The 27,923-nt window shown below is 30.7% G+C and overlaps 2 protein-coding genes across 15 annotated transcripts in view; one reads left to right on the top strand and one right to left on the bottom strand.

Annotated features, from left to right (window-relative positions):
- Positions 1-27,923, bottom strand: part of LOC119601628 (sodium/calcium exchanger 3) — a 176,831-nt gene that overhangs the window by 27,924 nt on the left and 120,984 nt on the right. The window lies entirely within an intron of this gene.
- Positions 18,840-20,665, top strand: LOC119601631 (alkaline phosphatase). The gene is made up of 2 exons (XM_037952687.1): positions 18,840-20,117; positions 20,187-20,665. Exons 1-2 carry the CDS (start codon positions 18,888-18,890, stop codon positions 20,529-20,531), a joined length of 1,575 nt encoding a protein of 524 aa, XP_037808615.1. The 5' UTR covers positions 18,840-18,887; the 3' UTR covers positions 20,532-20,665.

Genomic DNA, 27,923 nt, shown 5'->3' with positions numbered 1-27,923 from the left:
CTAGACTATAGACTAGACTATAGACTAGACTATAGACTAAACTATAGACTAACTATAGACTAGACTATAGAATATAGACTAGACTACAGACTAGACTATAGACTAGACTATAGACTAGACTATAGACTAGACTATAGACTAGACAATAGACTAGACTATAGACTAGACTATAGACTAGACTATAGACTAGACTAGAGACTAGACTATAGACTAGACTATGCCTAGACTAGACTATAGACTGACTATAGAAACTTAACTATGGACTATGACTAGACTATAGACTAGACTATAGACTGACTATAGACTAGACTATAGACTAGACTATAGACTAGACTATAGACTAGACTATAGACTAGACTATAGACTAGACTATAGACTAGACTATAGACTAGACTATAGACTAGACTATAGACTAGACTATAGACTAGACTATAGACTAGACTATAGACTAGACTATAGACTAGACTATAGACTAGACTATGACTATAGACTAGACTATAGGACTATAGACTAGACTATAGACTAGACTATGGACTAGACTAGACTATAGACTAGACTAGACTAGACTACTATAGACTAGACTAGATAGACTACTAGACTATAGACTAGACTATAGACTAGACTATAGACTAGACTATAGACTAGACTATAGACTAGACTATAGACTAGACTATAGACTAGACTATAGACTAGACTATAGCACTAGACTATAGACTAGACTATAGACTAGACTATAGACTAGACTATGACTAGACTATAGACTGACTATAGACTAGACTATAGACTAGACTATAGACTGGACTATAGACTAGACTACTATAGACTAGACTATAGACAATAGACTAGACTATAGACTAGACTATAGACTAGACTAGACTAGACTATAGACTAGACTATAGACTAGACATAGACTAGACTATAGACTAGACTATAGACAATAGACTAGACTATAGACTAGACTATAGACTAGACTATAGACAATAGACTAGACTATAGACTAGACTATAGACTAGACTATAGACTAGACTATTGACTAGACTATAGACTAGACTATAGACTGACTATAGACAGACTATAGACTAGACTATAGACAAGACTATAGACTAGACTATAGACTAGACTATAGACTAGACTATAGACTAGACTATAGACAAGACTATAGACTAGACTATAGACTAGACTATAGACTAGACTATAGACTAGACTATAGACTAGACTATAGACTAGACTATAGACTAGACTATAGACTAGACTATAGACTAGACTATAGACTAGACTATAGACTAGACTATAGACTAGACTATAGACTAGACTATAGACTAGACTATAGACTAGACTATAGACTAGACTATAGACTAGACTATAGACTAGACTATAGACTAGACTATAGACTAGACTATAACTAGACTATAGACTAGACTATAGACTAGACTATAGACTAGACTATAGACTAGACTATAGACTAGACTATAGACTAGACTATAGACTAGACTATAGACTAGACTATAGACTAGACTATAGACTAGACTATAGACTAGACTATAGACTAGACTATAGACTAGACTATAGACTAGACTATAGACTAGACTATAGACTAGACTATAGACTAGACTATAGACTAGACTATAGACTAGACTATAGACTATATATAGACTAGACTATAGACTAGACTATAGACTAGACTATAGACTAGACTATAGACTAGACTATAGACTAGACTATAGACTAGATATAGACTAGACTATAGACTAGACTATAGACTAGACTATAGACTAGACTATAGACTAGACTATAGACTAGACTATAGACTAGACTATAGACTAGACTATAGACTAGACTATAGATAGACTATATAGACTAGACTATAGACTAGACTATAGACTAGACTATAGACTAGACTATAGACTAGACTATAGACTAGACTATAGACCAGACTATGACTAGACTATAGACTAGACTATAGACTAGACTATAGACTAGACTATAGACTAGACTATAGACTAGACTATAGACTAGACTATAGACTAGACTATAGACTAGACTATAGACTAGACTATAGACTAGACTATAGACTAGACTATAGACTAGACTATAGACTAGACTATAGACTAGACTATAGACTAGATCTATAGACTAGACTATAGACTAGACTATAGACTAGACTATAGACTAGACTATAGACTAGACTATAGACTAGACTATAGACTAGACTATAGACTAAACTATAGACTAGACTATAGACTAGACTATAGACTATACTATAGACTAGACTAGAGACTAGACTATAGACTAGACTATAGACTAGACTATAGACTAGACTATAGACTAGACTATAGACTAGACTATAGACTAGACTATAGACTAGACTATAGACTAGACTATAGACTAGACTATAGACTAGACTATAGACTAGACTATAGACTAGAACTATAGACTAGACTAATAGACTAGACTATAGACTAGATATAGACTAGACTATAGACTAGACTATAGACTAGACTATAGACTAGACTATACTAGACTTATAGACTAGACTATAGACTATAGACTAGCTTAGCTAGACTATTAGACATACTATAGACTAGACTATAGACTAGACTAAGACTAGACTATAGACTAGACTATAGACTAGAATATAGACTAGACTATAGACTAGACTATAGACTAGACTATAGACTAGACTATAGACTAGACTATAGACTAGACTATAGACTAGACTATAGACTAGACTATAGACTAGACTATAGACTAGATTATAGACTAGACTATAGACTAACTATAGACTAGACTATGACTAGACTATAGACTAGACTATAGACTAGACTATAGACTAGACTATAGACTAGAACTATAGACTAGACTATAGACTAGACTATAGACTAGACTATAGACTAGACTATAGACTAGACTATAGACTAGACTATGAGACTAGACTTATAGACTAGACGTAATAGACCTAGACATAATGACTAGACTAATAGACTAGACCTATAGACTAGACTATAGACTAGACTATAGACTAGACTTATAGACTAGACTATAGACTAGACGATAGACTAGACTATAGACTAGACCTATAGACTAGACTATAGACTAGACTATAAGACTAGACTATAGACTTAGACTATAGACTAGACTATAGACTAGACTATAGACTAGACTATAGACTAGACTATAGACTAGACTATAGACTAGACTATAGACTAGAATATAGACTAGACTATAGATTAGACTATAGACTAGACTATAGACTAGACTATAGACTAGACTATAGACTAGACTATAGACTAGACTATAGACTAGACTATAGACTAGACTATAGACTAGACTATAGACTAGACTATAGACTAGACTATAGACTAGACTATAGACTAGACTATAGACTAGACTATAGACTAGACTATAGACTAGACTATAGACTAGACTATAGACTAGACTATAGACTAGACTATAGACTAGAATATAGACTAGACTATAGACTAGACTATAGACTAGACTATAGACTAGACTATAGACTAGACTATAGACTAGACTATAGACTAGACTATAGACTAGACTATAGACTAGACTATAGACTAGATTATAGACTAGACTATAGACTAGACTATAGACTAGACTATAGACTAGACTATAGACTAGACTATAGACTAGACTATAGACTAGACTATAGACTAGACTATAGACTAGATATAGACTAGATTATAGACTAGATTATAGACTAGACTATAGACTAGACTATAGACTAGACTATAGACTAGATTATAGACTAGACTATAGCCTAGACTATAGACTAGACTATAGACTAGACTATAGACTAGACTATAGACTAGACTATAGACTAGACTATAGACTAGACTATAGACTAGACTATAGACTAGACTATAGACTAGACTATAGACTAGACTATAGACTAGACTATAGACTAGACTATAGACTAGACTATAGACTAGACTATAGACTAGACTATAGACTAGACTATAGACTAGACTATAGACTAGACTATAGACTAGACTATAGACTAGACTATAGACTAGACTATAGACTAGACTATAGACTAGACTATAGACTAGACTATAGACTAGACTATAGACTAGACTATAGACTAGACTATAGACTAGACTATAGACTAGACTATAGACTAGACTATAGACTAGACTATAGACTAGACTATAGACTAGACTATAGACTAGACTATAGACTAGACTATAGACTAGACTATAGACTAGACTATAGACTAGACTATAGTAGACTAGACTATAGACTAGACTATAGACTAGACTATAGACTAGACTATAGACTAGACTATAGACTAGACTATAGACTAGACTATAGACTAGACTATAGACTAGACTATAGACTAGACTATAGACTAGACTATAGACTAGACTATAGACTAGACTATAGACTAGACTATAGACTAGACTAGACTAGACTATAGACTAGACTATAGACTAGACTATAGACTAGACTATAGACTAGACTATAGACTAGACTATAGACTAGACTATAGACTAGACTATAGACTAGACTATAGACTAGACTATAGACTAGACTATAGACTAGACTATAGACTAGACTATAGACTAGACTATAGACTAGACTATAGACTAGACTATAGACTAGACTATAGACTAGACTATAGACTAGACTATAGACTAGACTATAGACTAGACTATAGACTACTTATAGACAGACTATAGACTAGACTATAGACTAGACTATAGACTAGACCAGCGGTTCCCACCATTTTTACTTCGCGGACCCCTTGAGGAATTTATATAATTCACGGACCCCCATACATATTTTGATATCTTATTGTTATAAATAACACTGTGAATACAAAAGTGAAGAAAAAATAAAATGCAGGCGTTCTCATATACCCAATTCTATTTCGTTATAGTCCATAGAGTACGAATATATTTTTAGTTTTCCCCTATCACTTCGTTAACTTACTTTTTAAAGAGCAAAAGATGCGAAAAAGAGCCATTTTTGAAGTTTTAAATTTGAAAAATCATAAGTTTAGTAGTTTTCATCCGATTTTCAAATCCGATTTTTTTTTAATGATACAAGTGTCTTTTAATCCAAAAAAAGAAATCCAAAATTTATGGTCAAATGTCTGAGTTACGGTCGTTTAAGTAAAAAAAACTCACACTTTTTTAAAAAATTTTCATTTTCATCATGCTCTACTTTGACCATGAGGCAGTGAGTTCATCTTTTATTACTTTCCTGAAGAATCACATAAAGGAAGGTTTCTAAAACTTGTTATTTCATAAAAATCTATGAAAAACTGGATAATTTATGCCAATTTTTCTAATAGCATGTTTCTCGAATTTTTGGTTTTCTCCATACAAATTAATTTTTGTATAAAAATGTTTATAAACATTTTTTAAACTTGTTACAAAGAAAACCAGAAACATGAACGTTTTTGTATGGAAGAAATATGCTATATTTTTATAAAACTTAGCACAACTCATAACCTTTTTCATCGATTATCATAAATTGACCATCATTGGAAACCCAACTTAATGTGGCTTTTTTCAAATGTAATAAAAGCTAAAGTTATTGCTTCATGGCCAACGTAGAGCAGTATGAAAATTAAAAATTGTGAAAAAAGTGTGAGTTTTTTTACTTAAATGGCCGTAACCAAGACATTAATCATAAATTTTGGATTTATTTTTTGGGTTGAAAGACAACACTTGTATCTTTAAAACAAAATATCCAATTTGAAAATCGGTTGCAAACTACCAGACATATATTTTTTTAAAGTTAAAACTTCAGAAATAGCTCTTTTTCACAACTTTTGCTCTTAAAAAGGAACTAAACGAAGTGATCGGGAAAAATTAAAAATAAATTCCTACTCTATGGACTATAACGAAATGGAATTGGGTATATGAGAACCCCTGCATTTTTTTGCTGTATCACTGTGTAATTGTTCGAAAATTGTCTTAGTCCTGGTCCATAAACCCTATAAAATATTCCCGTACATTGAGAACATTTAGTATTTCGGAGATGTTTTCAATTTAATGGTTTTAAATATAGAATGACTTCTAACATGATGTTTAATTTTATGATCGTGAGAGCTTTCATGTTCATTTCTCGTCAAGGTAGAGAAAAAGGTTTCTTTAACAAGTATTGTCGACATGTGCTTAAAGAGTCATGTTTCTAAATTTTTTTGCGATTGCATAGGAGTGAGCTGAGTATGTAATCTAAATTTTTCGGGAAAATATGTGAAAGTTAGACTTCTTCGATGTTGTTGCGGAATGCGTTACCCACATAAAATATGACTTGAACTCTTTGCGAATGTACTGTGAATTTGGATCTTAAATTTGAATTTTAAAATACCTACGAATTATTTTACTGCGTGGTTTTGACTATTTACGCAAAACGCTATGAATTTTCTGATGTTGATTTAATAATATTGGACAACAAAATGAAGTTAAAATCTGTGTATCACGTTGGAATGGAATATTTATATTTAAAATTAACTAGATTAACACTTTTGCTTACAATTTAAAAAAATATTATGAAATGTGACCTAACTTCATATTCCGGGATACTAGTATCAGTATTTAATTCTAAGGCAAATCATTATCCGTCTGCTATAAAAACATTTATATTTATAAAAATTACAAATCACGTAATACTTTACTTTATAAAAGTGAAACAATAAATTTGTAGCGCCTAGCTTCATCCTGATAAACGACCGAAAACAATAAAATTCAAAGAGTCACCAACAAATCTGGGATTATTGAATAAAAATTGTGTATTTTAGTATTTATGAAAATTTGGAGATATTTTTAATATTTTGTAACATATAGAGAATATTTTTATTCATGATTTTTTTCGTTCGTCTTCGCGGACCCCCTAGGATTTTGCTACGGACCACTAGGGGTCCGCGGACCCCCTTTTGGGAACCGTTGGACTAGACTATAGACTAGACTATAGACTAGACTATAGACTAGACTATAGACTAGACTATAGACTAGACTATAGACTAGACTATAGACTAGACTATAGACTAGACTATAGACTAGACTATAGACTAGACTATAGACTATAGACTAGACTATAGACTAGACTATAGACTAGACTATAGACTAGACTATAGACTAGACTATAGACTAGACTATAGACTAGACTATAGACTAGACTATAGACTAGACTATAGACTAGACTATAGACTAGACTATAGACTAGACTATAGACTAGACTATAGACTAGACTATACACTAGACTATAGACTAGACTATAGACTAGACTATAGACTAGACTATAGACTAGACTATAGACTAGACTATAGACTAGACTATAGACTAGACTATAGACTAGACTATAGACTAGACTATAGACTAGACATAGACTAGACTATAGACTAGACTATAGACTAGACTATAGACTAGACTATAGACTAGACTATAGACTAGACTATAGACTAGACTATAGACTAGACTATAGACTAGACTATAGACTAGACTATAGACTAGACTATAGACTAGACTATAGACTAGACTATAGACTAGACTATAGACTAGACTATAGACTAGACTAGACTAGACTATAGACTAGACTATAGACTAGACTATAGACTAGACTATAGACTAGACTATAGACTAGACTATAGACTAGACTATAGACTAGACTATAGACTAGACTATAGACTAGACTATAGACTAGACCTATAGACTAGACGAGATAACTAGACTATAGACTAGACTATAGACTAGACTATAGACTAGACTATAGACTAGACTATAGACTATAGACTAGACTATAGACTATAGACTAGACTATAGACTATAACTAGACTAATAGTAGACTAGACTATAGACCTATAGACTAGACTATAGACTAGACTATAGACTAGACTATAGACTAGACTATAGACTAGACTATAGACTAGACTATAGACTAGACTATAGACTAGACTATACACTAGACTATAGACTAGACTATAGACTAGACTATAGACTAGACTATAGACTAGACTATAGACTAGACTATAGACTAGACTAGAGACTAGCCTATAGACTAGACTATAGACTAGACTATAGACTAGACTATAGACTAGACTAAAAAAGAACTATAGACTAGACTATAGACTAGACTATAGACTAGACTATAGACTAGACTATAGACTAGACTATAGACTAGACTATAGACTAGACTATAGACTAGACTATAGACTAGACTATAGACTAGACTATAGACTAGGCTATAGACTAGACTATAGACTAGACTATAGACTAGACTATAGACTAGACTATAGACTAGACTATAGACTAGACTATAGACTAGACTATAGACTAGACTATAGACTAGACTATAGACTAGACTATAGACTAGACTATAGACTAGACTATAGACTATACTATAGACTAGACTATAGACTAGACTATAGACTAAACTATGACTAGACTATAGACTAGACTATAGACTAGACTATAGACTAGACTAGATTATAGACTAGACTATAGACTAGACTATAGACTAGACTATAGACTAGACTATAGACTAGACTATAGACTAGACTATAGACTAGACTAGATTATAGACTAGACTATAGACTAGACTATAGACTAGACTATAGACTAGACTATAGACTAGACTATAGACTAGACTATAGACTAGACTATAGACTAGACTATAGACTAGACTATAGACTAGACTATAGACTAGACTATAGACTAGACTATAGACTAGACTATAGACTAGACTATAGACTAGACTATAGACTAGACTATAGACTAGACTATAGACTAGACTATAGACTAGACTATAGACTAGACTATAGACTAGACTATAGACTAGACTATAGACTAGACTATAGACTAGACTATAGACTAGACTATAGACTAGACTATAGACTAGACTATAGACTAGACTATAGACTAGACTATAGACTATACTATAGACTAGACTATAGACTAAACTATGACTAGACTATAGACTAGACTATAGACTGGATTATAGACTAGACTATAGACTAGACTATAGACTAGACTAGATTATAGACTAGACTATAGACTAGACTATAGACTAGACTATAGACTAGACTATAGACTAGACTAGATTATAGACTATAGACTAGACTATAGACTAGACTATAGACTAGACTATAGACTAGACTATAGACTAGACTATAGACTAGACTATAGACTAGACTATAGACTAGGACTATAGACTAGACTATAGACTAGACTCTAGCTAATAGATATAGGACTATAGCCTAGACTATAGACTAGACTATTAGACTAGGACTAATAGACTCTAGAACTATAGACAGACATAGACTAGACTAGACTAGATATAGACTAGACTATAGACTAGACTATAGACTAGACTATAGACTAGACTATAGACTAGACTATAGAACTAGACTATAGACTAGGCATATAGACTAGACTATAGACTAGACTATAGGAACCTATAGACTCGACTAGACTAGACCTATAGACTAGACTATAGACTATGACTATAGACTAGACTATAGGACTAGACTATAGACTAGACTATAGACTAGAACTAAGACTAGCCTATAGACTAGACTATAGACTATACTATAGACTAGCTATAGACTAACTAGACTAGACTATAGACTAGACTATAGACTAGGACTATAGACTAGACTATAGACTAGACTATAGACTAGACTATAGACTAGACTATAGACTAGACTATAGACTAGACTATAGACTAGACTATAGACTAGTAGACTATAGACTAGACTATAGACTAGACTAATAGGACTAGGACTATGACTAGACTATAGACTAGACTATGAGACTAGACTAGACTATAGACTAGACTATAGACTAGACTATAGACTAGACTATAGACTAGACTATAGTCTAAACTATAGACTAGACTATAGACTAGACTATAGACTAGACTATAGACTAGACTATAGACTAGACTATAGACTAGACTATAGACTAGACTATAGACTAGACTATAGACTAGACTATAGACTAGACTATAGACTAGACTATAGACTAGACTATAGACTAGACTATAGACTAGACTATAGACTAGACTATAGACTAGACTATAGACTAGACTATAGACTAGACTATAGACTAGACTATAGACTAGACTATAGACTAGACTATAGACTAGACTATAGACTAGACTATAGACTAGACTATAGACTAGACTATAGACTAGACTATAGACTATACTATAGACTAGACTATAGACTAAACTATGACTAGACTATAGACTAGACTATAGACTGGATTATAGACTAGACTATAGACTAGACTATAGACTAGACTAGATTATAGACTAGACTATAGACTAGACTATAGACTAGACTATAGACTAGACTATAGACTAGACTATAGACTAGACTAGATTATAGACTAGACTATAGACTAGACTATAGACTAGACTATAGACTAGACTATAGACTAGACTATAGACTAGACTATAGACTAGACTATAGACTAGACTATAGACTAGACTATAGACTAGACTATAGACTAGACTATCTAGACTATAGACTAGACTATAGACTAGACTATAGACTAGACTATAGACTAGACTATAGACTAGACTATAGACTAGACTATAGACTAGACTATAGACTAGACTATAGACTAGACTATAGACTAGACTATAGACTAGACTATAGACTAGACTATAGACTAGACTATAGACTAGACTATAGACTAGACTATAGACTAGACTATAGACTAGACTATAGACTAGACTATAGACTAGACTATAGACTAGACTATAGACTAGACTATAGACTAGACTGTAGACTAGACTATAGACTAGACTATAGACTAGACTATAGACTAGACTATAGACTAGACTATAGACTAGACTATAGACTAGACTATAGACTAGACTATAGACTAGACTATAGACTAGACTATAGACTAGAAAAGTAGCAACTAGTGATAATGCGCAGCCTTCAGAGTCATACCGCCATTTAGAGAACTTAATTGTTGATTTTATGGACTTTGTAAAAGAATTACGTAATGGTATACACGTTACATACCGACATGAAGTAGAACAGTCCACGCAGACACCACCACGGCAAGAAGCAGGAGAGTCTACACAGACATCACCAAGACAAGAAGTGAAACAATCCATGCAGGCGTTCACCAATAACAATGGCCGTCCAATAGGGGAATCGAAACGATATTTAGAAGATAAAACAGCTCCAAAAATGCCGTTGCCGAAAAGACTGAAGCAAAGCCTTCCAGAGAATAAGACAACACTAACTCCACTAAAAAAACTAGGTGATATGGTAAACAAAATTCTAAGAACCCGGAAAGGCGACCTTCTTTTAGAACTTACTAGACTATACAAAATGGGCAGAGAAATAGTAGTGGGCCTGGCCTGCCATAATATTAAAATAATGGAAATTATATCAGAAACTATTATAGAGTAGTGAAGCACATTGAACATAGCCAGCATAACATAAAAATATACATATATGTATTATTTATTATCATTGAATTGAATTGTCAGCAAATTGCCACGCCCATTAAAAAATTTTGCCCATTTTTGTATGACTGTATATATTGATGTATGCTATAAACATGCAAAATTCCATTTCGATACGGCTTTATAAAGGCTAGTTATGACTTTATTCCGGTTAGATTGAGCATTGGCATCACTGTGAGAAGGACGGACTTTATTTAAGCTACCCAAAAACGGTTGGTATACTTTAATGTAGTTATAGAGTTTAAGTGTTACAAATAGTACCTCATAAAATACATAGTTGTGTAGAGTGCAAATAACAATCAGACATATAAATAGTCTATAAATTCATTAATTAAACTCATTTCGAAATAAATAAAAAAATATTTCAAAAAATATCGCTCATAAATAAAATTTTATTAATAAAAAAAATTGATGAAAATGATGATGAAAATATTTTTCATTGATTTATAAGTGCAAATTTTTCAATATAAAAATCACATTATCATCTTGAACAGAAATATAACATGAAATAAACATTTAGGGAAAAAACACACAAAATCAAAATATATAAATAGCAATATCAATACAACAACAAGAAACGATATTTAAAAAAATTTATTATTTTAAAGAAAAAATTCATTTAACGACAAGCTACTCATACAATATATAATTTGTTAGTGTGAGCAAATAGTAGTACTTATATATAGCAGTTTTTTATGTGCGTTTTTTTCTGTGTATTTATTTCATTACGATTCATAATTTATAAAGCTCTTTTTTTATTATTTATTAATGTTGCAAAATGTTTCACAGCAACACACTCAAGCACAAACAATCGCCATTGTGTTACAAACAAACACACGTAAATTTTCCCATTATTTATTTGGGAAAAATTTTAAAAAAAAACCTCTAGCACTCTGTTAAAGAAAAATCAAATAGACCATGTTAAAAATGAAAGAAACGAACAAATACTACAAATTTGTTTTGGCTGCCAGCCAAAATTATAGCAGACATATTAGAGGAAAAAAAACACAAACTCATAGAACAAATAAAAAAAAACAACAAAAAATTGTAAAAAAAAACAAATGTTGCATTTGTATTTTTTTATGAGTTGCGCATGTTGGGTTGACGTTTTTTGTCTAGATTGCATTATGAATGACAGAGGCGTTTCGATTTGTTTTTAAGTGGGAGTAATGAAATACTTAGATAATTTTAATAAAAAATTATTAAAAAGAGATATAAAATACATATGTCAAAAAAATAATAATAATAATAAAAATCGAGACAGTTTTCGTTTTGTTTTATCATATTTCAACCGATTCTGAACATGTTTTATTAACTTCCATTAGAATCTAATATAATTAGATTGTTTAAAGAATTTGGGAAAGTTCATTTTTACCATCATTACAACTGACAGAGATATTTCTTCATCGAATTTAAAGTGTTTTTGCTTGTAAGCCTAAAAGTATGCTGCACTTATTCTATATAAATTACAAACTCATTCGAGAATGAATTCCATGAATTTATCCTTCTTAAACTACGTTTGATTTCTTTCGATGGAATAAAATTGCAAAAAAATTAAATTTATTTTGAACACTCTAAATCTAAGAAAGTTTTTTGTTGTTTGTTAATGAAACTTTAGTTTAGTTTCAAGTATAAATATTTATATTGTTTTTATCGAAAATTTGTTCTTTTTTATTTCATACCAACCATCCTGGTATGAATATAAACAAACAAAACTTTTAAAATCATCCCGAAAAAAGCAGAAACTTAGCACAGACTTCTAGGCGGTTAGATTATAGAATAAAAACTTAAAAAAAGAGGAGAATTTGAAGCTAAATTTGTTTCATATAATTCCTGCTAGAAATGACAATTAAATGGACATTTGCAAAGGATTAAAATAAATATGTCATCAATAGTTAATATTTCTATAATATCGTATATTTTATAGTTATTTATTTATATACATACAGCATAAAGCATATACAAAATACGACAAATCCCTCAAAGTAATGCATTTAAATGTGATTATTTTGGTAACCAAAAAAAAAAAAAACAAAAAAAAAAATATCAAGTATAAATAATTCAAATAAATTTTTAAATATTTCAATAAATTTTGAACAAATCTAAATGACTATTACACAGATGTGGAAGTACTTATAAATGTATAAATATGTAAAAAATATTTATGAGTACTAGGACAGCCCCTAAATAATACTTACATTTTTATTAGACCTTCTTAAGTCAACATAATACAAAGTATGCTATTAATAGTTTTATTCAGAGAGTAAAATTCATTAACAAGGATTTTATTTTTTGCAAATATTGCCTAATTTATAAATCAAATCTTTTTCATGCACAGATATAATATACATACATACATACATTGCATGTGTGACTAAATATTTTAATATACATACTTATGTACATAAATCTATGACTTATGTTCGAATTTATTTATAGTTTATTTCGTTGTCACACTAAATTGTATCTATCGGCTTTCTGTGACTCGGCGTGTTTTTAAGTATGACATCAAAATAATTTCATCATTTTGTTTCTATGATTTAATAAAAGCCAGAAACCAGAAAAAGTATTAAATAATTTATTATTAATAAATATCAACACATAAATATGCAAATAATATATGCATTATTTAATTGATGTTATTTATGCAATTTATTATGTTTTGATTTTGTTATTATCAAATATAAATTGAATTTAATTTAATAAGATAAAAACTAATATTTTAAGAATTTTTGAGAAAATACAAGAGGACATTTGAAAGAGGCAATTCATAATGATAGTTTTAATGAAATTTTTTTAATTATATGAAAATATAGAATAGAATATAGGGTAGATGAACTAGAACTGAACTAGAACCGAACTAGAAATGAACTAGAACTGAACTAGAACTGAACTAGAACTGAACTAGAACTGAACTAGAACTGAACTAGAACTGAACTAGAACTGAACTAGAACTGAACTAGAACTGAACTAGAACTGAACTAGAACTGAACTAGAACTGAACTAGAACTGAACTAGAACTGAACTAGAACTGAACTAGAACTGAACTAGAACTGAACTAGAACTGAACTAGAACTGAACTAGAACTGAACTAGAACTGAACTAGAACTGAACTAGGACTGAACTAGAACTGAACTAGAACTGAACTAGAACTGAACTAGAACTGAACTAGAACTGAACTAGAACTGAACTAGAACTGAACTAGAACTGAACTAGAACTGAACTAGAACTGAACTAGAACTGAACTAGAACTGAACTAGAACTGAACTAGAACTGAACTAGAACTGAACTAGAACTGAACTAGAACTGAACTAGAACTGAACTAGAACTGAACTAGAACTGAACTAGAACTGAACTAGAACTGAACTAGAACTGACTAGAACTGAACTAGAACTGAACTAGAACTGAACTAGAACTGAACTAGAACTGACTAGAACTGAACTAGAACTGAACTAGAACTGGAACTAGAACTGAACTAGAACTGAACTAGAACTGAACTAGAACTGAACTAGAACTGAACTAGAACTGAACTAGAACTGAACTAGAACTGAACTAGAACTGAACTAGAACTGAACTAGAACTGAACTAGAACTGAACTAGAACTGAACTAGAACTGAACTAGACTGAACTAGAAACTGAACTAGAACTGAACTAGAACTGAACTAGAACTGAACTAGTACTGAAACTAGACTTGAACTAGAAACGGAAACTAGAACTGAACTTAGAACTGATCTAGAAACTGAACTTAGAACTGAACTAGACTGAAACTAGAACTGAACTAGACTGAAACTGACAGAACCTGAACTGAACTAACTAGAACTGACTAGAGAACTGAACTAGAACTGAACTAGAACTGAACAACTGAACTTGAACTGAACTAGAGCTGAACTAGAGCTGAACTAGAGCTGAACTAGAGCTGAACTAGAACTGAACTAGAACTGAACTAAAACTGAACTAGAACTGATCTAAAACTAAACTAGAACTGAACTAGACAATAGACTAGATTATAGATTAGACTTTAGTCTATAGACTAAAATAAAGACTAAAATATAGACTAAACTATAGACTATGCTATGAACTAGTATAAAGCAAGATAATAGCAGTAGTAAAGTATTTTCTTTTTTAAAAAATCAATACATTTTCCAATCGTTTCAAAACGCTGTATATGTTAAATATCTCTGTATGCGAACACAATGAAATATTCTAAAAAAAGACCAATATCTCTCATTCAATTAATTGTTAATGGAAGACGACAACACAAATGTTTAAAACACATTTGATATTTGCTGTTAAAAGTTTACGCTTAAATATTTGTCTCATGTCTTCTCTGTTTGCCAATGATAAGGGTTGACAGTTTTTATATTTTTCCAAGGAAATATAATAAGTTATTAAGTTTTTTTCAAACACCATAAATTAAAAATATAATTTTGCAACAGGAGAGGAAATTAAATTTTTACTGTTAAATTTTCTTAATTTAAAAGCTATTTATTTGAATTTTTGTGTGCAGAAGAATAGAAATTCTTTTTAATATTGTGTTTTTGTTAATATTTCATAAATATTTTGCCTAAAAATAAGGTGAAAGAAAGTGAGATAAACTAGTGATTTATATTTGTGATTATTAACGTAACATTATCATTAATTATAAAACAAAATATTTTTGTTCTTTTTGCTCATTTTCTTTAAAAAAGGGGAGATAATTTATGGCAATTAAGGTGGAAAATACAAATAAGTATTTATTAAAATGTTTGTAGAAACATAATATTTGTATGTAGCACATAAAGTCTGGAGCAAAAGTGTACATACACATCGCGTAAGCCGTAGAAAACGAAATTGGTCTATATCTTAAGTTGTTTATGCGTACTTGTACATATAGACACTGCAATACCATGTAACTAACTAACCTACCTTACTAACTAACTAACTAACTAACTAATTAACTAACTAACTAACTAACTAACTAACTAACTAACTAAATAACTAACTACAACTAACTAACTACCTAACTAACTAACTAACTAACTAACTACACTTAAAAAATAACTAACTGACTAACTACTACTAACTAACTAACCTAAACTAACTAACTAACTAACTAACTAACTAACTAGACTAACTAACTAGCTAACTAACTACTAACATAACCTAACTAACTAACTACTAGACTAACCTAACTAACTAACTAACTAACTAACTAACTAACGTAACTAACTAACTAACTAACTAACTAACAACTAACTAACTAACTAACTAACTAACTAACTAACTAACTAATCCTAACTCACTACCTAACTAATCCCTAACTACCTAACTACCTAACTCACTAACTAACTAACTAACTAACTACCTAACTAACTAACTAACCTAACTACCTAACTAACTAACTAACTAAAACTAACAACTAACGAACTAAACTAACTAACTAACTAACTAAATAACTAACTAACTAACTAACTAACTAACTAACTAACTAACTAACTAACTAACTAACTAACTAACTAACTAACTAACTAACTAACTAACTAACTACTAACTAACTAACTAACTAACTAACTAACTAACTAACTACTAACTAACTAACTAACTAACTAACTAACTAACTAACTAACTAACTAACTAACTAACTACTAACTAACTAACTAACTAACTAACTAACTAACTAACTAACTAACTAACTAACTACTAACTAACTAACTAACTAACTAACTAACTAACTAACTAACTAACTAACTAACTAACTAACTAACTAACTAACTAACTAACTAACTAACTAACTAACTAACTAACTAACTAACTAACTAACTACTAACTAACTAACTAACTAACTAACTAACTAACTAACTAACTAACTAACTAACTAACTAACTAACTAACTAACTAACTAACTAACTAACTAACTAACTAACTAACTAACTAACTAACTACTAACTAACTAACTAACTAACTAACTAACTAACTAACTAACTAACTAACTAACTAACTAACTAACTAACTACTAACTAACTAACTAACTAACTAACTAACTAACTACTAACTAACTAACTAACTAACTACTACTAACTAACTAACTAACTAACTAACTAACTAACTACTAACTAACTAACTAACTAACTAACTAACTAACTAACTAACTAACTACTAACTAACTAACTAACTAACTAACTAACTAACTAACTAACTAACTACTAACTAACTAACTAACTAACTAACTAACTAACTAACTAACTAACTAACTAACTAACTAACTAACTAACCTAACTAACTAACTAACTACTAACTAAACTAACTAACTAACTAACTAACTAACTACTAACTAACTATCTAACTAACTAACTAACTTGACTTTTGTTACTAACTTTACCTGATAATAACGAGCCTATAATTCATGTTTTGAAAACAATTTAATTTCATTTCTTTTTGCTTTTTTTGTAACAATTAAATTCTTAGTTGTGCTATTAATTTGAAATTATACGATTGAAAATATGGTTTGAGTGAATAATAAATGCTCACGTGTTATGTACAAATGTAATCTATAATTATGTGTACATAAGTACTCACAATTTTATAAATAAATATATCTTAAAATAAAGTTCAACAAATCTTATCGATAAAAAAATTTAATAAACAATTTAAAGTATGTTTGTGTGTAATTGTTTTTCAGTCAATAGTAGCGAAATTTTATAATGCAGTTTAAATAATAAAAAGTATTGATAATAAAAATTAAAAAGAAAAGATTTTTTGCGATTGTTGAAATTGAAAATAGTCTTAGAGCGATATTAAAGTTAAAAGAATAGGGTGTACTTGTTGGAAGGTATAACGGTAAGTGTATTGGAACTTTTTCACCTATCTGTCTGCAAGTTCAAAGTCGATCCAACATTGTCGGATAGTAAATATGTATATAGAAAACAGACTTTTGTTTTAAATAAAAACATACATATATTATTGACCTCCACCCATAATTGGTGTCATACATATCCCTTTAATGATTACAGGTAATATGTATATATTATATATAACTAATATATTTTTCTAAACATGTAATAATGATGACAACCGATTTCTCTTTTATCTTTCCAAAAAAATGCTAGTTATGTAGTGTCAACTTTTCATTATCGATATGTCATTTCTGAAACTTATTTATCACATCGAAGAAAATCTACTTGTCTAGGATTTCGGTTTTGAAAATTTTCACCTCAATCCCAAAATCGTTAACTACTTAAGTCAATCCCCTTAACAACACCCAATGATTACCCATAATGTTATCAAAAAGTTGTTTGTTTAAATATATCGAAAACAAAATCGATTTAATCTAATCACTGAAGGATTTATTTTTATGATCTGCGTGTAAGAGCCTCTTATCTATCAAAAATTTGTACGTGTTTCGAAATTGAAAAAAAATTCAGTTGGTCTTGTGGTCAGTTCGTGGAAACATGTTTTCGAAAACTAGCGCAGTTTTCGCTTTGGCAGCACTCTTGGCTATAAGCTGTCTTGTATCAGCTTTGCCCAGATGTGATCGTGATGATGAGGAGTGTAAGGATCGTAACATGCATCCAGATTTACCTCCTATGCCTAAGAAATTCCAGCGCGCCTTGGAGGGTGAGAACTCAAACGATTATTGGAGGAATGTAGCTCATGAGTTCATTAACAAGCAATTAAATACGGCTCCCAATAAGAATCGTGCCAAAAATGTTATAATGTTTTTGGGTGATGGCATGGGTTTGACTACCATTGCAGCTGCCAGAAATCTATTGGGTGGTGAGGAACAAAATTTATCATTCAACAAATTCCCTCACACCGGTTTGGCCAAAACTTATTCTGTGGATAAAATAGTGCCCGATTCTGCTTGTACCTCTACCGCCTACTTGAGTGGTGTTAAGGCTCAAGAAGGAACTTTGGGTGTTAATGGTAATGTGGATATGGGTGATTGTCAAGCAGGTGCAGATCGCAGTAACTGGGTTTATTCCATAGCCAAATGGGCCCAAGATGCTGGCAAGAGCACCGGTGTAGTGACCACTACTCGTATAACTCACGCTTCACCCGGTGGTGTTTACGCCCATATTGCCCATCGTGATTGGGAAAACGATCAGGAAGTTAATGTGGAATGTGGCATTAACTCTGGAGTTGAAGATATAGCCTATCAACTGATCAAGGGTGAAATTGGCAGCAAATTGGATTTCGTTATGGGTGGTGGCAAAAAGCATTTCATCGATTCTTCACTCTATGAAAATGGCAGACGTAAGGATGGCTTGAATTTGGTGGAAGAATACAAAAAACAAAGTGCCAAGAATTTATATATTGAGACCAGAGATGAACTTATGTCAAGCAATTTACTTGATTATGATCGTGTCTTTGGTTTATATCAAGATGATCATATGTTGTATCATTTAGAGACGAATGAAACCACCAACCAACCCACTTTAGAGGAAATGACACGCAAGGCTATTGAATTTTTGTCACGTAACGAAAATGGTTATTTCATTTTCATTGAGGGCGGGCGCATTGATTTGGCTCATCATCAGAATATGGCTAGAATAGCCTTAGATGAGACTGTGGAATTTAGCAAGGCTATAGCTGCTGCCCAAGAAATGACCAATGAAGAGGATACCCTTATTGTGGTAACGGCTGATCACTCGCATTCCTTCTCCTATAATGGTTATCCAGTAAGTTTAGATATAAATTTGAATTATTAAAAGGAAAAATAGATTCATTGTTTATTTTATTATTTTCAGTACCGTGGTAAGGATGTCTTTGGTCGTACTCCCGCCATTCCAGATGATGGCATACCCTATATGACTTTGAGTTATGCTAATGGTCCCAGTTATGAAAAATCTTTCGATACCAAAAATGGTCACCGTATTGATCCCACTACTGTGATAACTGGTGATAAATATGATCAATTCCCTTCGGCTATGCCTTTTGAAGATGAAACCCATGGCGGTGATGATGTTGCTGTCTATGCTAACGGTCCTTGGTCTCATTTGTTTAGTGGTGTCTATGAACAGAATACTATTCCTCATATTATGGGCTATGCCTCGTGTTTGGGCAATGGTTTAAAAATGTGCAATAGCAATTAGAGTGTTATAGAGAATGAAAGAGAAAGTAATGAGGTTTTTTTTAATTTCAAAAGAGTAGACAAAAACTGATTTTTTTTATTGAACATAAATTTGTTTAACAGTATTAAAGACTATAAAATATTAAAAAAATCCAATTTATATTATTTATTATTTCCGTTATCAATAAAAAAAATAAGACATAGACTACTTAGCATTGTATTAGCAACGATAGCATGGTAAGTGTTTGTATTTTTGTCTACCACTAAATTATTGAAAAAAATTTAGAATATTGATAACAAATCTTACTTAAAAAAACTTTAAGAATAATTTTCAAGGTTTAAAATGTTTTTTATATAAAAATTACATAATGTTAGACAAAGAACTGCTGGAAAATATATTTTGTTAGTTTTAATTTTATTTTCAGAATTTTTCAAAATTTCGTTTTGTAAGTGTTTCAGTGAAAGAAATATTCCTTTATCGAAATTTATCACACCTTTTCAAATAGGTCTATTTAAAAGCGCTCGATTTCCATCACATACCGCATTATAATTTAAAATTGATTTATAATTCTGTGGATCACAGATTCTATATAAAACTTCCTTAGGTTAACTTATGTTATGTTGCAAGGAGAGGCCTCTTGTGCCTTTCTTTTCGTGTACAAATTAGGTAAAAAATCGTATATGTATTTTTCAAGCAGTGTTCCTGAGATAAATTTATTTCGATATGATTTCCACTAAAGCCACCCCTCAAACCTGTGTCCACTAAGAATCAGGCATGGGGGTAATGATTACACAAAGTAATTCATTACATGATCAATTACTATTACTTGTAATGTGTAATTGAGCAATAACCAATTACAAATACTTCCCAGCAAAAACTGGGTAATGGCTTTCAATTGTAATTACTTACCTAACAACATACTTTTCGACGACTACTACATATGGTCTGAATTACATTGAAGTAGTCTAAAGTCTTACTAATAATGTGTTATATAACTACTTTCTAATTCATTAGTCATCTTGCCAGTGAAGATACAGATGCTGTATACGTTTATTCATGTGATTTACAATGACTACTTTTTCTAATTACTTGTAACCGTTTGTGGTAAGTACTTGCCTCCAATGACATCTCCATATTAAAATAATGAGTGTAAGTAGATTTTAGCATATTAACTTTTTACGTGGTAATTTAAGTTTTTCTGGGTTGTAATTGTAATTGGAGTTAATTGATTGTAATTGTAATGTAATTGACCAATAACCAATTACAATTACTTGTAATTGTAATTAAAGTATTGCCAATTACAATTACAATTACTTGTAATTGTAATTGAAGTTTCCAATTAAAATTACTTGTAATTGTCATTAGGGTATTACTAATTACAAATTACATGTAATTATAAGGAACAAAATTCACCACCACATAGGAATTTATTGGTTCTACCCACCGTTACATTATTTCAAGTGACAGTAATTCGGTCTTAATAGCGTATTACAGCAGCAGTTCGACAAAGGGTGAATGCATCCGGAATGGACAGTCATTTCCATTAACATCTAAATAATTCGACTTTCTTCACGAATGAACTCTTTGTAAAGGAGTCGTCATTTTAGTGCAAGCAAGTGCAGAGACAGTAGTCACTTTACTGTCTCTAAGTAATCTAAAAAGTAGATAATTAAAAATACAACTTAAGCATAAATGTTCATTGCTGTACATTGACGCCTTTGGATTAGCTTTCTGACTATCTGTTTGTAATCTATGGAGTGACAATTGATTTCCTCGTAGGCCAAGCACATGCGAAAAAAAGCTAATCACTTAGGCAGTCGGTGGCTAGGGGTAATCCTAAATGGTAGGTTAAATAGGTAGTTTAGGACTGTCCGGCCGACCTGCTGGGACGTATTTGTATTCGTCAGCTTAACTTCTTAATCTCCCTCTCCCTGCTTGTTATAAGCACTTTGGCTCTTTCATTGACAATTATCCCGAGATTAACACTTTGGTTTTGGCTCTTTTACAGTCCAGTAGTTCGGAAAATATTCAATCCAATCCATTTAACACATTAGACAGGAAGATAGTGTTGTAATTAGAAAGTTGGTAGTATATTCTAGTTTTCGGGATTTTCAGTGTAGATTCTTAGACCCGTTTATTTTATAATTTAGAACCAACAGTGTAACAAGGGGTTTGCTTTAATGATCCGCTTGTCTCACAGCTTCAAACAATTTCTGTTTTCTGTATACGATTAGGAGCGTCTGGTATTTGGGTATAACCGTCTGATTCATCTAATGATAAGAGTCACTCAACTACCTCGTATCTTACATGTATTTCAAGCAGAGGAAACTGCTTTTAAATTACAATTTCTATAGAAATTTGCCATAAGAAGACAATTTTCTATAGAAAACTGCTTTAAAAAGGCACATTTATATACAAACTTTATTTAAAATATAATTTTATAAAGAAAACTACATTATGAAGAATGAAATCTATAGAATTTTCAATGGAAAACTGACTTAAGTAGAGAGACACTTTTTTATAGGAACTCTATCTTAATTAAACACAAATTTAATTTAAAAAAAATTATAAAATCAAGGTTTAAACTTTTTAAGTAATAATAAACTTTTTCAGTTCATATTTTTGATTACCCTGATAACAAGTAATACAAACCTACATACACACAAACTTAAACTTTTTAATTTTTAAGAAAACTTCTAAGTATGAATTCAAATATCAAAATGAATAAAATTTCTTTATTATCAAGGTACTAGACCATAGACCACATAAATTGAAATGAACAATGAAGAAAGTAGTAAATGAAAGTAAAAGGAAACAAAAAGACGGTAGCAACCAAAAGGAATTAGAAAAAATAATCTAAAAGTTTAATAAAGAATTAAAACTTTATTCTTTATAAATTAGAAGAAGCAACAAGGCCGCACAAACATGTCTCTCTATATATATGTACTCACTTAATACAATTGTAATTATAGTTAATTAAGCTTTGATAACTTGAAAGAAGAAAAATGTATATAGAAATTACTTAAAATTTTTATTAAAACTTAAATTTAATTATTTTTTTTCTAGAACTTTAAGAAAAAGTCACAACTTTCAAAGTAGGGCATTGTTATGCAAAACCAAAAAAAAAAAAACTAAAACGAAGGTGTAGGACAGCCCACGTTAAGCTGATTTTTTTTGTTAAAAAAAATTTAAAACTTAAGGCGCCTAATTTAAAATTCATCAACTTAATGGACGTGCGATTTACCATAGATTTTTCCTTTCCCCTTCTTTATGCACGATTATTTTTCATTTATTTTCTTTTAGGTCCTATAGTTTTGTTTTTGTTCCACTTTTCCTGCCAACACTTCTCAATGGTTTTTAAAAGTATGTGTCTGTGAGTGTAGAAGAAATTTGCATTTATTCCATTTAATTTTTCTAAAAACTAGAAATAAAACAACAAAAAATGAATGTTGCACGCAAACTTTGTTTTCGGTACTTCAATTCACTCACTTATTCATTCATTTCACTTTCTTTATAAATCCAGCCAAAATAAGGTTAAGGCAATATTAAGGGTTCTACTCCTCTTGGTTGTTTTTTCTACGTCTTTTATATATATGACTGAATGTGAACGATTATAAGCATGTGTAGAAACAACAACAGAAGTTTACATGATGTATGAGTATGTGTCTATAGCAAATGCACAATGGGAACTTTTTTAAACATTTTGAAATATATTTTTTTAAAAAACGGCTTTAGATAACTGCTTTAAGAAGACACTTTTCCATAAAAATCTCCCTTAAGAAGAAACTATCTTAAGAATAACTGTTTATATAGAAGAAACTTTTCGATAAAACTGTCACTTTTCTATAGAAAACTGATCTAAGAAACTGCGATTATAGTGAAAGAAGACACTTTTCTATAGAAAACTTCCTTATGAAAACACTTTTCTACAGAAAACTTCTTAAGGTAGGTTAGAATAAAAAACTGACCTTGAAACACACTATCCTATAGAAAACTGCCTAAGGGCATTATTCCATAAAGAACATCGAATAAAAATTACTTAAAAAAGAAACTTTCTTAGAGGAAATTTCCCTAAACCGACACGTATTTATAGAAAACTACCCTAGGAAGACAGTTTTTCATAGAAAAATACTCTATGACGATACTTTCATATAGAATGCTGCCTTAAGAAGGCAATTTTCTATAGAAAATATTCTAAGAAGACACTTTTAATAGAAAACAGCCTTTAGAAAACATTGTTCTACAGAAAACTGATTAAGGAATGCACTTTCAAATAGAAATTGTCCTAAGAAGAAACTTTCATACAGAAAATTGCCTTAAACTTATCCTTTTGATAGAAAACTACTCTATGAATAAAAGCATAGAAACAACAACAACGAGATAAAGCAGTTGCATTTGGGTAATACAACTTATATTTGTTTAAGGGTTGGTAATACAGTTGTATTTGTTTGAGGGTAGGTAACACAGTTCTGTATTTGTTCTGTTTCTTTACTTTGAAAATTAAAAAAATATAAAAATAGTTTTTTTTTAATATATACTTTTGAAGGGTATATAAGATTCGGAATAGACAAATATAAAACTCTAACTAATTTTTATATATAAAACTGCTTCTACGGTTTATAGGGATTAATTCTTTCTAACTTTGAATGCCATCTTCCCCATTGTGCTTAACAAACAGTTCCATCAGACTTCTTTTATATTCTTTGCAAGTTTTCCAACTAATGACCACTACTACCACTTATTCGCACACACACACACGACTACATCAGCTAAATACTACCACTACTATTACACAATTCCAACTAAGTTTACAACTAAAATTGAGGTTTTACAAACATACCCCAGATTTTATTATTACAATTTTTCTTGTATTTTTCAGATAATAGAGAAACAAAAAGAAATAGAGTTAAAGGGAAAAATTGCAATTTATATTTAAAGCTTTTAATGTAATAAAAATTGGTTTAAAGAGTTTAATTTTCATAAAAGTGATTAGTGGTTTCCAAAACTTTTCTATGGTTTTTTATAATTTCTAGTTTAATTAAATAACACGTCAATAATTACATATTTTATAAAATATTAAATTTTGTTTAAAGTAAAATTTACATGTATTTTAATTACTAAATAATTATATATTTAGCTTAAAACTGTTTGTGCATGTTAAAATATTAGAAATTTAAATAAATTAAATGATTTTTTAAACAATGTGATAACATGAGATTATTGAGTGGAGTTAAATGTTGAGGGCACTATGGGGTTATGTTTTATTAGTTTGCTGCAGAATTATGAATATGTTGCAAATATTATATATTTATAGATTTGAGAAAGATTTGAGTATAATATTTAATATAAAATTAAATTAAAGCTAAAACTAAAACTTGTAACTATTTTTCTCCACTTAAATCTTGTTTATTTCACAATTCAGATGCGTTCAGAATTTTTTTTACCATATTGCAGCAAGAAAAAAAGGAAATTGTTGTTGTTGTGGCATGTAAATTGTATACAAATTTATTCATTAGTGTTTTCTTGTTGTTACTACAGTTGCTGTTGTGCATTTTCATTTCACTTCATTTAGGAAATTGCGTGTTTTTGCAACTATATATAGTAGCCTCAAGTACTGAATGTGTGTGTGTATGTGTTCATGTTTATTTGTTAGGTGGGCTTAGGAAACATATGTATATGTAAATTTTTGTATATGTTGCCTGTTTACACGAACGAATAATAATATGAGTAATTTTTAATTAATTTTATATTAAATGTTAATTTGTACATGACCGAGTCTAATGTGATTAAAATTTTCTTGAAATTTTATATTAAATTGTTTGTTTTTTTTTTTGTTTATAAACATTGTATGTTTAATTTTCTTATAGAAAATAATAATCTACAAAATGTGCAAACACATGCACTTAACAAAGAAAAGGAGTAATTTAATTATATATAATTTTGATGTTCTTATAAATTTAAAATCTATTTAATTTAAGTTATAAAACAATTACGAACTTTTAAGTATCTTGGGGCAAAAATTGTAAAATAAAAGGTTTGATTGACGCCATCTAACTTAAACGGTTTTCAAACATGTCTTCATGATGTCAAGAGATTTTTTTTTTATAATTTTGTTCAAAAACAAGCAAGAAAGTATAGTCGGTCTTGGCCGACCATATGATATAATACACCAGTTATGAATATTAAATTTTATTGATTTATTTTTCATAATAATGCATTTATCTTGAATATTACCTTGATTCCGATTTATTAGGGCAATTTATTGACGAAAAACTTATTTTCCAAAAGAGGCTTTATATGGGGGATAGGAAGAAATGTGGACCGATCTCAATAAATTGGGCTGGGTAGATTTGTATTTATATAATATAAATATGTCTATGCTAAATATCATTGCAATAACAGTGCTAATAAATGAATTGCGGTTATTCATGTCACTTTCTGAAGGGGGCTTTGTATGGGGGCTAGGGTCAAATGAAGTCCGATCATTTCGAAATTCGGCAAGGTCATCAAGGTATAAAACTTAGTTGTGCGAACTTTCATCGAGATACATTCCGAGTCGATCGGTATACTTTAAGGTGGGTATAGTACTAATATTTTAATGCGTTACAAACATCAGCACAAATGCATAATACCCTTCCCACTATAGTGGTGTAGCGTAACATTTAAGTTGTGCATAGAAAACTGCATAAAAAAGACTTCTCTATTAAATATTTTTAAGAAGACACTTTTCAATAGGAAGACTAAGAAAAACACTTTCCTATAGAATTTGTCTTAAGAAGACACTTTTTTTATAGAAAATAGTTTTGTTAGGTTTTTTAGGAAAGAGTGGCAACCTCCCAAATTTAAGTGAGTCTATCTGATTTCGGTCCCGTTGTAATGCCCTATTGGTCATAGGAGTCCTTATCTATAAAAACTGATGACCGATACGATTCACGAATATTATGATATTCTTCAGATTTATCCCATACAAGAGAGAACAGCAGATCCAAAATGGAGTTTTCTTTTCCCATTAACTGTCGGAAAGTAACCGAGGAGATGAGATATAATCTCCTCCTTTTCATTGTGACAACTTTTGTAGTAGTCATTGTACTGTAGACGAATTCTTCTGGTATGATTGCCAACAGCACAGTGTCCCGATAGCAGCATTCTTATATGCTCCCTGCATAAGCTTAATAATAAGTTAGACTTAGGGTAATCATATAGAGGCCAGGTTGACCTCGAAGTTAGTTAGATCCATTATATTTTACACATAGTTCATTTTGAATAAGTGTCTTACAGTTAGTAAGGGAAATACCAGTAAAAGCGTCGATTTCATCCTCCCCTCCCATCGCACCGTTCCCGGCAAGTTCGTTAGCAATACATTTTCCCAGACAATTACTATGTGCAAAGACCTATATTAGCGTTGTTCTAGAA

Source organism: Lucilia sericata, unplaced genomic scaffold, assembly GCF_015586225.1.
Source record: "Lucilia sericata isolate MDLA Ls3-8-SP2 unplaced genomic scaffold, ASM1558622v1 Contig000179F_arrow, whole genome shotgun sequence".
NCBI lineage: Eukaryota > Metazoa > Arthropoda > Insecta > Diptera > Calliphoridae > Lucilia > Lucilia sericata.
The sequence above is the reverse complement of the archived record's forward strand: the minus strand, read 5'-3'. Positions and strand labels throughout refer to the sequence as shown.

Bases quoted from the DNA above. Each gene is read 5' to 3' on its own strand.
- LOC119601631 (XM_037952687.1), top strand. From the start codon at position 18,888: ATGTTTTCGAAAACTAGCGCAGTTTTCGCTTTGGCAGCACTCTTGGCT. The intron at 20,118-20,186 runs GTAAGTTTAGAT...TATTATTTTCAG, and splicing joins TCTCCTATAATGGTTATCCA to TACCGTGGTAAGGATGTCTT.